We start from the raw sequence: 14,585 nt of genomic DNA, 5'->3' as shown, positions 1-14,585 counted from the left end.
CCTGAGTAAATTGAACACAGAGGAGGATTTTGTTGGCCAGCTGCTTGATGGAGCTTCCTGTAATCTGCATACTAGCCACTCATTGGCTTAAACCGGGGACAGAGGCGGAGCTTTTGAAGCCTTGTCCCGAGCAGCAGAGTGGTTGGCACAAGCCAAGGACCTGCACCAAGGAGGAGGCGTGGCCATGTAAATCCACTGCATGCTGATTGGAGGGGTGGGGAACATGAGGCGTGTTTATGTAATGAGGTGTGCCCTGACAGTGGGGAAGTGATACTTTCATTCAGGAGCATTTCAGCAGGGCCTGTTACTGGTGTACTGTAATAGAGACTGTGTGCCTGGTGTTACTCAGAGGATCTTTTATTTTGGAATACCACTGTATTAGAGACTGTCTGTCTGACTGTACTGAGAGGATCTTTTTTTGTGGAATACCACTGACTTCTACATGGATTATCATTACATTGACGCAATCTCTGAAACAAACAGTGACTTTGAGGTATGTGCGTGTGTGTGTGTGTGTGTGTCTGTGCTGTTTGTTTACACTGTCTGCCCTGCTGCATGTGTGTGTGTGTGTGTGTGTGTGTGTGTGTGTGTGTGTGTGTGTGTGTGTGTGTGTGTGCGTGTGCGAGCGCACGCGCGTTTAAGTAAGTTAATTGCTTTCATTGTTTTCTTTCCTGTACTTTAGAGGCATGTGTGTGTGTGTGTACTGTTTTCACTGTGTGTGTGTGTGTGTGTGTGTGTGTGTGTGTGTGTGAAGCTAATTGCTTTTTCTTTGTTTTCCTTCCTGTACTTGGGGAAATGAAGACGGTTGTCCAATGGGCTTTAGGTTCATCCTGTGCATGAACATAAAGTGTAGTTTAACTTCACGAGGAGGTTCATAACACACTCAGTCAGCTGAACACATGTGACCAGGATTGTTTGAATTAAAGGAATGACACAGTTAACTGAATGAATGAATCAGCTAGTGAATGAATATCTCATTCCATCCCCCGTAACGTAATTCCTTTTATTTCGCATTCCTGCAGTTGGCTGTGTTCATGTTCCATAGTAGAAATAAAGACATGTGCATTGATCAGATTGAGTGGGTTAACCACTTAAACCCCAAGCATCCGTATTGTGGGGAAAGCTTTAGCGAAAGCCTTCCCCCCAATAACAGAAAACAGAAAAGACACTAGCATAGAGCCCTGAGGGGTTTAAGTGGTTAATCGTATGGGAGTATAGCAGCAGTGGCTCAGGAGGTAGAGTATTGGCCGCTTGAGAATCGCGAGGTTTCCGGTTCAATCCCCTGTGTTCCTGTGTGTCAACGTGTCTTTGAGCAAGTCACTCAAGAACCCCTATTTGCTCCTGACGCGCTGTGTGTGTGTGTGTGTGTGTGTGTGTGTGTGTGTGTGTGTGTGTGTGTGTGTGTGTGTGTGTGTGTGTGTGTGTGTGTGTGTGTGTGTGTGTGTGTGTGTGTGTGTGTGTGTGTGTGTGTGTGTGTGTGTGTGTGTGAATTGGTGAACACAATGCACATTGTACAGCACTTTAACCCATTAAGACCGGTAACACGTCTGTGTCATTTTAAGATGTCTTCGGCTATTCAAAAATAGCAGATATATAGAAGATCATAGCGTGCTTGTATATCTGCTATTTTTTTTTTATCTTGAACATTTGTGCAAATAATTGAATATATATTATATATAATTTTTTTGCTTCTGGGAAATAGTTTGCGATGGGGGTCCGTGGCCAAATACATACTGTATCATTTTGGGGGTCCTTGACATGAAAAAGTTTGAGAACCACTGATATATATAGCAACATAAGTTCCATAAATCCCCAGAAGCAAAGATTTGAGTTACAAATGTTCGCTTAAAAAATATATCTTCAAAGATTTGCACACATTTTCATGATTTTTCAAAAATAGCAGATCTACAAGCTCATAGCGCGGCACTCGGTGCCGCGCTATGAGCTTGTATATCTGCTATTTTCTATCAGCCAAAGAAATCAAAAAATGACACAGATGCGTTCCCGGTCTAAATGGGTTAAAGAAAGGCGCTTTATGAATGTACCATTTACTAACTCATAATAGCTAAATAATAATCAGCTGTTTGGATTGGAACGGATTGTGTTTACTGCTGCCAAAGGAAAGTGACATTCATTGTTGTGGTGTGTCGTTGATTTGTGCATGATCTGCATGGGAATAACATATACCAGCAAACTAGAGTCACAGGTTTTTGACTCATTGATTGTCTTAATAGCATGTTGTTGTTATAAACACTGTTGCAGTCTGTTGTTCCATTCAGATTTCAGGAGCTTTGCAAACTTTCAGTTTTAGGCCACATGGATTAAAGTTCTCAGTCGCCAGGACTGATTTCTGTCATTTGGATTCGATAGAGGAATTTCCTGAAATCAATGGTTAAAACCTCAATCTGTGATTTCTTCAACTGGCGGTTGGCTGTACAGTATGTAGGCTACTGTAGAACAGCAAAAACATAGGTTTAGCCAAAACCTATTACATATTGTGCTATAGTTAGGCTCCTTTCACGCTGTTTCACACAATGATGTTTTGGGATATTTGTTTGCTTTAATTCCTGTCTCCATATTTTAACTTTTTGTGTTTTTTAATAAATTAATGTCCTACTTCATATTACAGCGTCACACAAAAGTATGAAAAGTAGTAGCATATCTACAAACTGAAAACGCGGTGCGAAGCTTGTAGACTTAAGACTTTTGCTATTTTTGAATTTGAATCCTGAAAAGTAACAGTTTTGGACATATGAGGTTTACACCCGATAGAGACGATATGAGCTTCTATCTACTGGACAGGCAAGTGCATGTGTCCCAATGTGGATGTGTGTTTGTTTGTTTGTGTGTTGTAATGGTCTCACCCAGTGTGTGACTGGGGCATAAGTCTGTCTCACATAAAGACGTTGCTGTAGCACTCCAAACAACCAGTGCTTTCACACACACACACACACACACACACACACACACACACACACACACACACACACACACACACACACACACACACACACACACACACACACGCTCACATCACCACCTGTCACTAGCCTCACTGGCCACCAGGGAAACTTCGCTGCTATTCCAGCCAGGCTGTGCTTTTTCAAAACATCCACAAATACATGCAGTTTTGGCAGAAATGGCTATAATAAACCACAAATCATTTCGCCTACCCATTTTTTGTCTTTTGCATGAGAATTAACTGGTGTTGTTGGTTAACCACTTGTTCTTTCACTGTTTCACAATACAACCATTCCACATAAATGTGTTTTTTTTTTTCACAACTTCTCTCAAAAACACTATTTCTAGTTGCGAGTGTGCCGACCACTTACGTAGTTTAAGCCCTATATACCTCATTGTACGACAAATAGCAGATCTACAAGTTCACAACGTGTTGCCATGTGATGCGTTGTGAGCTCATGGACCTGCTATTGTTGCTATTTTTAAAGACCTGGTCACTTGCACAGCCAGGGCCGCATTAAGACCCCTCAGGGCCGTGGAACACCACAAAACCAAAGGCCCCCCCAGCGGCGTAATTTCACGCACATGCGCCCAACCTGCGCGCGTGCGCTTCGCATTCGAAATTTTTCGGGTCTAATTCGGGTCTAATTCGGTCTAATTCGGTTCTATTTGACCAATATAAATCAACATTTTTGCTTTAAATACACAATTCTCACAGGGCCCTGCAGGCTGCGGGCCGTGGAACACAAGTTCCACTAGGTTCCACGGTTAATGCGGCCCTGCACAGACCCCATGCTCCCCTGTCTCGTCCCCCAATAGAAAATAGAGGAAAAAAGAATATCCCTTTTGGGATGTCGTCTGTCGCTGTAGTTCTCAAACCGTTCACTGACATAGTTAAGAAAGTATTTCCTGGCAAAAACAGGAGAATTTTAGTCTATGGGGCAATGAAAGGTACAGCCTGCCAAAGGGAACCCATTTTAACATTTATTGAATTAAAGTGCTATAATTATAGTAGCTGAAAAGTAAGTAAACCCCCCATTCCAAGTTGAAACATGCTTTCATCATGCTATAGGTTCATAACATCATGCTAGGCGGGTACGTCTGAATCCATTTCCCATGTCATACAGTACAGTTATATTGTGCGTTGGAAGTGGACTCTCTCTCTTGAGAGCAGCAGTTTCTGGCTACAAGTCGTCATCCATCAACACCATGCATGGCAGCCAAACACACCATCAGGCTCTAACATTAACAAAGCAGCACATTGTAAAATGCATATCGTCGCTGTCAGGCAGAAACCACCTATCTCCATATTCTGACTTCTTTTCTTTGTTTGTAAATTAACGCCCTACTTGGTCATACTACAGCAGCGTCACACAAAAGCATCAAAAGTTGCAGATTTGCAAGCTCGAAGTGCGGCGCGAAGCGACGCGCTTTGAGCTTGCAGATTTGCTGCTTTTGGAATTTTAATCCTGAAAAGTAACAGTCTTGGACATATGAGGTTTCCACCCGACAGAGACAATATAAGTTGTTTATGTTGTTTTGGTGGGTTTCATATTATTTTAATCGTTTCTCAGGGACTTGCTTAGGTTAACTACCGAGCTCTTGGTCCTCCTGTCATTACAAAAAAAGTTCCTCTTCTTCTTCTTTCCCCCACATGTTAAAGTGCTTCCCCCCCTTTTCTCTCCTGATGAGATACATAGATACCGGGGCTACAATGGTTTCCTTGATCAACCTTTGATTGAAGCATGGTCAGCATTTAGCCCTAGTCACAAACCTTCCGCTTGCCCTTCAAAGGGCTTATTAGAGGTCATTAAAAATGATTGGATTCCTTTATGTGCGTATGGGCTTCACTGTGTGTGTGCTATAATAATCCACCCTGGGTTCAAACGGGGACATTTTCAAGCCTGTGTTCTCTGCTACTGTGTGCTGCAAATCTTGTTGCTGTCGGTTAGAAATCTCGTATCTCTGTGTTTTAACTTTTTATGTTTTTTCGTAACTAATACCACACCATCACACTACAACAGTGTCACACAAAAGTAGCAAAAATAGCCGATTTACAAGCTCAAAACGCGGTTTGATCTGCAATTCTTTGCAATATTATGAATTTGAATCCTAAAACTTAACCGGTTTCGGAGACATGAGGTTTCCACCCAACAACCAGGGAACAGAGTCTTAACATTCCAAAACTACATGACACTTCACCCCTAAACAGGACTTTTTGTCAGTTAGCCTACTCACCCTGTGAAGCCTTGAGTAACTACTGATAGATAATTTTGCTATCATGATTTAGATTCACAATTTTGATTGATTGATTGATTGATTGTCCAGCTCATATAAAACGTTCAGTCATGCTATCCTACACTGCCCAGATTACTAAAGGTGGAATGGGCCAACATACAAGGACTGCCAGCCAGGCAAGGGAATAATCTAGTGGCACTTTAGTTCTGGCAGAATAAACCGTCTTAATAAAGCCAGGAGAGGGCTGTGGAAACGTTTGTTCAGTATGTGGAAAAACTGAACGCATCACTAATAATATCTGCTGCATTTATTTTAGTTATTTTTTTTTCTTCCTAACTGCAACAATCTTAAGTGTAGCAAGTCTCCAATTCCCCTTTCTTTCTCCGGCTGTGAAAGAGCTAGCGAGTGTTCCGGACAGGACACTAATCCGGAGGTCTGCCTACTTCAGAAGGCTGTGTGTGCCATGCAGGCTGTGTGCCAGGCTGCTATGTGCCAGGCTACGCTGTGCCAGGCATGCCAAGTAGCCCGGACGACAGTGTGATGTCATCAGTGTGGCTAACCGCCATTAATCATTTAACTCCGTATGACTTTGTTCAGTTGTACAACAAGTCGATTTCCCCTTTTGAGAAAAGGGACTGTACGCCAGGGTTAATGTGGTCAAACGATGCTATTGTTCTTGACTTGTCTGAATCCGCAGATATTTCAGTTTAAATCCATTACATCCCTTTTTCTGTTTCCTTTTCCACTTTGCAGTCTGATAAAGTAGCTCAAGGGAAGAATAGTGTATTATTTTGTGGCAGCTCAACCCAGCCAGACAGACAGAATGGTACAATCAATAATGAAATTCCCTGATCTCGTATACGTCTTAAATCCTTTTCAGCTGTGGCTGAAAGTCTTACCTAAGACTTTAATACCGAGGATAATCACGCACTCCAGTGGATTGAGGGCCTGACCGTGCAGTGGGACATGAAAAATATCTTTACTGTGCTCCAGGTTTGACTTTGGCGATGCGTTTTTCAGAGATCCACTTAAGGGTGCTTATTGTGTACTGTACAAGACCCACTCAGTGTTGCCAAGTCTGCCTATTATAAGCGACTTTGGGCTTGCTTCCTAATGTTCCTGAATTTTCAAATAGCTGTGTGTGTGTGTGTGTGTGTGTGTGTGCGTGTGAGAGAGAGAGTGTGTGTGTGTGTGTGTGTGTGTGTGTGTGTGTGTGTGTGTGTGTGTGTGTGTGTGTGTGTGTGTGTGTGTGTGTGTGTGTGTGTGTGTGTGTGTGTGTGTGTGTGTGTGTGTGTGTGTGTGTGTTCATGTATTCTAGTCACTTATTTTGGGCTTGTTTTCGTAGACCTGCCCGCTTGTTCCTATTGCAAGATATGGCAACACAGGACCCACTGGCAGAAGTGGCTGCCTCTCCGCCTGGGTCTAAACGCAGTGTGTCCACATGCAGTATGTCTGCCTCTCCACCTGGGTCTAAACACAGTGCGTCCACATGCAGTATGTCTGTCTCTTCACCTGGGTCTAAACGCAGTGCGTCCACATGCAGTATGTGTGGCTGAGTTGAAATGTCAGGCATGGTGGCTGAGTAATGGGAGCTCATTATTCAGGAATGGCACTAAAAGGGAAAGAGAGCATTACTATTTAATTGTGTGAAAAGCCTAAAACCTGTGTTCCACAAGGTTTATGAAATGCAACTCGCATTTCAGTTGCATGTGTTGAACACATAAGAAAGGACATAGAGAGAACTCAAAGAAGACTAACTAGAGTTATTAATCTAGTGCGTCAGTGTTTTATCTTAATGTATAAAGTATGTACATTACAAGTGTGCTCAACATGCGATGTGCACACAATTGCTGTTATTAACATGACAGACTTCCATTCAAAACCTTTCTACTCTTCCATTTGTAGAAACACTGTAGTGTGGTTGGAGTGGGCATGGTCATGCACGGCTGACATCAGCAGAAGCAGAGAATTATGGGTATACTATGGTGGTTTGTGTTTGTGTGTGTATGCATTGTTTTTTTTATTTCAGGGTTTAAATAGTGCTGCTGTGGCTCCATGTGCCAATAAAAACTGATCCACCGTGACAGTATGTCTGCCTATGGGCTATAGCTTTAGCGTTTTACTGGGCAGAGCACTGGGGCCCTGTATGTGAACAATGATGTGTGAGGGGTCGATGTGTTCCCTGCCCTGGGGAGGGGGCCACTGAGCGGCTCAATGGGGCTGAAGGACACTGTGTCCTTCTGGGACAGAGGGCTATAAAGCCTCCCAACCTCTGATTCCTGCCCCTGACTGACTGGCTTCTGGTGGGGTTTATATGAAGAACGGTTTGTTTCCACTGATGCGAGAGGGCCGTTTGAGCTGGTAAAGCATACGACAGGTGAGGTACTGGAATAGAGCAGGTGAGGTTTCATCAGGCAGATTAAGGAGGGTTTACATGTATGCGTTTGTGCGGGTTTTGTGTTCTATAGGTTGTTTATGAGTCATAAACCTTCAGTCATGTGGAGTCTGTTTTTGTCATTGTAAAATAACCTGGAATTTCAGTTGCATGTGTTGGGGCCCATTTTCCTTGCACTGTCTCTGAAGCTCAATTTATGCTCCATTGCACGAGGGCGTCGCTTGCTGAAAAGAACAGATCTTCAATCTAACAACGTGCGTTAAGGTGCAACTCTGTATATTAATTTTAACTTCAGTGACGTGACGTCACACGCCGGTCCGTGCAAAATTGTGAATAGGAGAAGGGAATCAACGTCATGTGTCTGTTGTGTTGGAGGTGCAAACAAAATTGCGTCTTGCACGTATTTGGCCCTATTCGTGGCGTTTTTAGACATTTAGACGTCTTGTCTTCATTTTTCATAACATGATGGTTGTTGCAGCAGGTCCCTGCACTGCAATACGTAACCACAGTTTTGCACAAAAATGTTGTTGCAAAACTTGAGATATCTTTTAGTGACTAAGTTACATCACTGTGTACGATCCCTCTAAATGGCATGCAGATATAAGTGTTGTTTGCACCTCCAAGATGATGTCGGACTTGGCCACACCCCCGAAAAACCTGTATATGTGTGTCTCAAATAATTAGACAGTATTATGGATGCCTCAGTCTTTGAGGATACTGTATACAATACAGTGACTGTACTGATACGTAGCAAGTATCTGTAGATTGTAATTCACTAAGTTGAATGAGCAACAGAACGGTTTGTGATGACTGTGCTTCAAAGTGGTCAGCAGATCTCATTGACCCGCTCATCTATGTGGGTCAGCGGAGGCTAGCGGCCGCATTGAAGAGGCCATCGGACATCAATCCATGTGCTACAGCTGTTGACCAGGAAAGGAGGTCAATAGTCTTGTGCGTTGAGCAGCCTGTCAATTTCTTTACTACCCTTAAGCTCTGAATGGCCAGTTGTAATTAAAACTGTGAATTAGAACGTGGTTGGGTGGTATCATGGAAAACCTGGTTGAGATCACATGAGAATCGTTTTTTCCCCATGTGGAAGGTAGCAAATGTAAAAAAAGAAAAGAAAGAAAAGGCAGCCGTTTATACAGCCCAATAACTTACAAAGATGAAACGTTTTCCCTTAACATATTTTTTTTGCATCATGTGAAACAGTGATTTCTCAACTACTGTGCATTAAACCACTTAGGCACTATATACTTTGTCATACGGCGAATAGCGAAAATGCACGATCTACAAGCTCAAAATGTGTCACACCGCTATTTGTTTTGAACATTTTGGAAATTTGGACATGCCCAAAAATCGAGAGGACAGGTTACCCACATACTGTAGTTCTATGTAGATGTGAATGTGTGTTTCTGTGTGGCGGTAGGTATCCTACGAAATTTAAAGCAAACTTTCAGTGTCTCTCTGAGTGATATAACTGCAGCCTGTCTAGTCAATCTCATCTGCTGCTGGCAGTAGATCCAGTCAACAGGATGATATCAGAACATATTGAACAAAGTATAGTGGAATTGGCAATTACATTATGACAGATGGATAGACCACTGTTATTAATGGCCAGAGCCTAATTATGTCTCCGCTGGCGACAGCCTTGGCCAGAGGCATACTATAGTACAAATGTACATATTCACGTACATTTCTATGAACATTTGTACAGTACGTGCATACGTCCCATTCTTGAGAACGTGATATGTTGCGAACGTCTTGAGGGAAGTGTAAACAGCATCTGGTTGGCGGGGGCATCGTGACATAAATGACATTTATTCCATTAGGTAGCGTTCACGTTCAGTCCTGTTGATTCTTGACACTTACATTTACATAATTTCCAATTAAGAGATCCAACAGTGCTGTGGCTCATAAGGTTTGACTCTATTAATTTCATGGTTTTTCTGTTTTTGTTTTTCCAACTTCCCCTCTTGTGTTTGTCCTGTTATGAACACAATGCACTATACTTTCTCCTCTCGTCACACAACCAACCCCACCATTCCTGCACCCAAATATCCTGTGGCACATTCTTCTCGCGGGGGTCCTGTCATTCTTTGGCATTCCCCTGTTCTTCCGTTCCTCGCCCCGCTAAACCCGTGTTCCACATGCACGCTCCCTCACTCCTCGTTCCTGCTTGGAGATAGCAGAGTGCAGCTTGGCCCCAGTAGCCATGGAGGACAGCGACCACGGGGGGAACTCCTCAGCAGAGGAGCAGGAGGGCGGCCATGCCTCCCCTAACCACCGTGAAGATGAAGAGGTATTGGTGGGACGGCAAAAGATTACAGCCCGACAGATGAGTTTTGGGTCTGATCCCCTGAATTTGGAGAGTACCAGACCAGTGATTCTCAAGCCTTTTCATTTCAGGGACCCCTTGTATGATACAACGTTTTTACTACTGGGACCCCAATCTACGCTGTGCTATTTTAACTCTCTTTATACATGAACAAGCAAACAAGTATACAGTATAAAATACACAAACTGAACTTTCTTTTATTTAGCCCCTTAAGCTCATTGTTGTAGGCGACTCCTTGAGTCAAGCAGCCTCACTGGCCTTTCAGTGCTCCTGAATTATTGATCTGTAACGGTAGGATAACCGTCCGTCTTTTTACTCACTCTGCTGCATGCTCAGGAGACCTGCGGTGGTAATATGACCATCGATCCTTGCCAGGTGTACATTACTGACTTACTGTGTTGTTGTTGTGGTGTTTGCCTAATAATAGTGCAGTGCTCTGCATTGTTGTCAATGGCAAAACTAGAGGCTTTCAATTCTACTTTGGAAAGAGAAGGAGAATAGGATACAGCATCGAATAGAATCAACTTTAGTGTAGTGTCACATCACTACAGGTGCAAAAGAGTGGGTGCAATAATGGATTGTGTGGAACACACATCCAGCTTATAAAAATGGCAACAGGCATATAAAGTCTGAGTGTCTTTTCATGGTTAAAGTGACGCGGTTAAAGAAATGAAAAGAGGGAGCATCAGGTATAAAATCACATCAAATAGCTATAATAAAAAGAGAATAAACAAATAAAATAACAGGCAGAATAAACAACCTACGGGTCCTTTTGGTTTTTACTCTCCGCATTATAAGCGAACCCTCAGGGAAGTTTTCAACCTAGCGCTGCAGTTTGTTACTGAGCTGGGTGATGTGCAGGAGCATGCCAGGTTAAATTGCAGACAGAAGCAACATTTATATACTGATTAGGCTCTTAACCACATTAACCCTGGTGTCCCTATTTTGGGCTTGTTTTTCGGTAGGCCTCTATTGATCCCGCCGGGGGAGGGGGGGTTCAGTGTGCATACAACACTTTTCAATATTTTTCAAAAATAGCATAGCAACGTTGTGAGCTTGTAGATAAAGTATAAAATGGGGCTTAAATCAAATTGGAGTAGTACAGTCCAGTATATCCATCATCCATCTTGGTAAGGCAGGGTGTCATGAATACGAGTGACCACTGAAAGTGACACCGTAACGGCCAGGTTCAAGATTATTTTTACCATATGAATTTAATTATGGATTAGGGTTGTATTTACCCGAATACGGGTGAGGGGGGGTGATGTGCACTCCCCCCACTTCTAAAAATATATTCAAAAACATTCTGTAAGAGATTTGTAGATGGAAAATATTCCTAGTACCTCACAAATCAAAATATACGTTTGTTGTTACAATGTTACAATATTACTAATGTAAACTAAACTTATTACTGCCCCAAAATACACTGTATTTGTTACGCTTTAGTTGCATGTGGTTTTCCAAAAATAGCCAATCTACAAGGCCACAACGTGTCACACTCCAATGCATTGTGTGCTTGTAGATCGGCTATTTTTGGTGCACGATACCTGTAAGCAAGTAAGTGTAACTCTGGCTTTAATCCATCTATGTCTCCGGCGCTGCTGCTATTGTTTATTTTTGTTGTTAGCCATCGGTTTATGTTGCTATCACTATAACCACATTATAAAGTCACATCCACTTTTACGTAATGAAATCAAATAATCAATTTAATGAAATTATTTTATTGGTTATTTCTTCATTCACCACAAAAACACTCTTTGTTTCAACGACGATAAATGCCGCATAATCTGTTTCGCAAATGCTTCGTGTCTCTTTGATCTGCAGAATGTAAACTGTAAACCTTGTAATCATAGACCGTTACATTGTTTCTCTTAGCCCTTATCTCCTACATGGCTACTCTAAATTGAATTGAATTGATGTCTCTTGGGTGTCTGCCAAAGAAAGTGCTGAGCCAGACAAATGCCTTTTTGTTCCCCAACAACACTTGAAACACAATGTAGAATCTGACCACTTCCAAGATGTTCAGGACAGTCATTGAGACTGTGTCTGCTTTATTTGACATCTGGATTATATTGTGAGCTCATCACGGGGAAGACGGATGATTAGGATCTGTTATTTTTTCCTCCCTTTGAAGTATTTCTTTCTTGTTGACCACTGTACTTTCCACTTTAAGAATCTAGCTTAGGTCACCTTTTCTCTGTCTGATGCCTTTTTGTCAAGATTGTATGCACCTAACAAAATACACGATATCTCTTGCAAATGTTTTTTTTTGTATTTATTAAGAGGCATTACAGGTAAACATACTATGGCATTCAACTCAACATGCTTTTATTTTTATTTTATTTAATTTTGAACAAACATACAATTGTCAACCGAAATCAAACCAATAGACTACAAAATACAATACAAATACGATAAACCAAAGCAGTCATTGCTATTTAGAACAAAACCAGCTTTGTATCTGAAACTAAATAATGTACAGTATCTGTTGCACCAAAAACGTAATGATTTATGAATCCAAACTTAGAGGTATATCCCCAGGTATCTAAACTTAAATCTGGACCCACAATAATTCTGATACACATTCTAAAACCTGTTTTCTGCTCTCTCTCTCTCCCGATGTGTAATATTCCCCATTACCTTCGCACCTTATCTGCCCTCTTTTCACATCCTGAACACTTATCCCTGTGTTCTGAACTCTCGCCCGTATCATCCCTATGTTCTCAACACTCATCTCTGTGCTGTGAACACTCTTCCCCTGTGGAACCTACCTACCCCATCATCCCTCTGCACTGCCTCATGCAACTCCTGCCACCGTATCTTGGTCCCCCCTCCATAGCATTCGACCCACTCTGAGGACTCAGAGTTGGAGAATATCATGCAAGACCTCCACCAACACCCTGGGGAGCACCAGCATCACCACGAGCACCATGGTCATGACCCCCAGAATAACCACCACCAAGACCACGAGCACCATGGCCATGACCCCCAGAATAACCACCACCAAGACCTCGAGCACCACACTCATGACCCCGAGCATCACTATCACCATGACCATGAGCACCACGCTCATGAAGCACACATTGAAGCCCAGGATGCAGACCGCCCCGACACTCCGTCTTTTTTACAGCCGCCTGCGGCCGGTAGGGTCCAGTTCGATTCTGATCCGGAGCCCAGCTCGCCATCGCATAGTGTGGTGGAATTTGACTTGCCGCCGCCCCCTCCCAGGCCCAAGAGCCCCTGGGGTCTATTTGACCCCTACTTCTATTCTGAGGTAAACGCCATCAGCACAACCAAGAGGTCCAGGCGGGGGAACAGTCTGTCATTGCGTGTTGAGCTGTGATCACACAGAGATGGATTCATACATACAGTCCTTTGACAAAGCTGGTGTATAGACTAGTGTTTTATGAGCTGTTATTGAAATGAAGGTCTGATCATGGAGGAGTGAGATTACTGACATTAAGATAATAAGATGTTTATTGTCACTGTATTCAGAATACAACAACATTTCGTTTAGTGCACCCACAGCTGCATTATACAGTACACATACAGTAGTATTATGCCATCAACTGTTAGGTCCGTCATACATTAAGTCAAGTCGTAAAGGTATGTTGTCAAAAATGAGAACGTCATAATACATACAATAATATCTTAAAGTAAGAAGTTAGACATCAAGAAACCAGAAACCAACCACTGTATATATTGCACTTGCCCAATAGCACATATCGCACTTGCCATGGTAAACAAAGTGAACATAGTCTTGTGTGTGTGTGTGTGTGTGTGTGTGTGTGTGTGTGTGTGTGTGTGTGTGTGTGTGTGTGTGTGTGTGTGTGTGTGTGTGTGTGTGTGTGTGTGTGTGTGTGTGTGTGTGTGTGTGTGTGAGTGAGTGAGTGTCCATCAATGCTGTCACAGTATTTGGAAAGAAGCTGTTGTTTTTCAGTCTCTTGGTCCTGTTTCATATCCGGCTGTAATGTCGTACATACTATTGTTGACGTCGCCTACTGTATGTTATTGTGAATGGTACCGATCCAGTCAACTCCTGTATTTATTTCAGGGCTGTATAACGTTTCATTATACAATAATATACACACCTTGCTTAAAGCATTCTTCTAATGGTGTTAATTGACCGACCTTCTTCCTGTGTTTTGTCTGTTTTTGTTTTTCCAGGACCTGGACAAGGAATATGTGGGTTTCGCCACACTGCCAAACCAGGTACACCGCAAATCTGTCAAGAAGGGCTTTGATTTCACTCTCATGGTTGCAGGTGAGTTATAGTGCATAACTGATTGATTGAGTACTTTATTAGTCAGAAATATAAACAGCACGTGGTACAGTCAGACATTAAGGCTAAAAGGATAACACAAAAAAGTCCTGGAGACTTTCCATTGTGGTCCTATGTATTCAATTAATCAACTTACAGTAGCATACACAATTAACGCAATAAAACATGTACAAAATAGATATTTACCTCCCCTTGTGGTCTCCTGATAGGTGTTTTTTCAGGCCAATTTTGAAAGAAACCTATGTTGCACATCCTTTAATGGATGGTGTCAGGGCATTCCACATTTAGGTGGCAGAGCAGCATAACCATAGAACATTATTGGTCATTAGTCATTAGTGGAATACAATACACAATTACCCTGCATTCCTAAC

At 42.5% G+C, this 14,585-nt stretch overlaps 1 protein-coding gene across 1 annotated transcript in view; it reads left to right on the top strand.

Moving 5' to 3' along the window:
- Positions 1-349: 349 nt before the first annotated feature.
- The window catches only part of septin4b (septin 4b), a 29,315-nt gene continuing 15,079 nt past the window's right edge, over positions 350-14,585 (top strand). The window contains exons 1-2 of the mRNA XM_084065217.1: positions 350-493; positions 14,100-14,196. Coding sequence (XP_083921343.1) covers positions 443-493; positions 14,100-14,196 — 148 coding nt within the window. The 5' untranslated portion in view covers positions 350-442. The remainder of the gene's footprint in view (positions 494-14,099; positions 14,197-14,585) is intronic.

The sequence above is a fragment of the Gymnoscopelus microlampas genome (genome assembly GCF_963454915.1).
Source record: "Gymnoscopelus microlampas genome assembly, chromosome: 8".
In the NCBI taxonomy this organism is placed as follows: Eukaryota; Metazoa; Chordata; class Actinopteri; order Myctophiformes; family Myctophidae; genus Gymnoscopelus; species Gymnoscopelus microlampas.
Note: the sequence above shows the minus strand (reverse complement) of the source record. Positions and strands in the feature narration are given on the sequence as shown.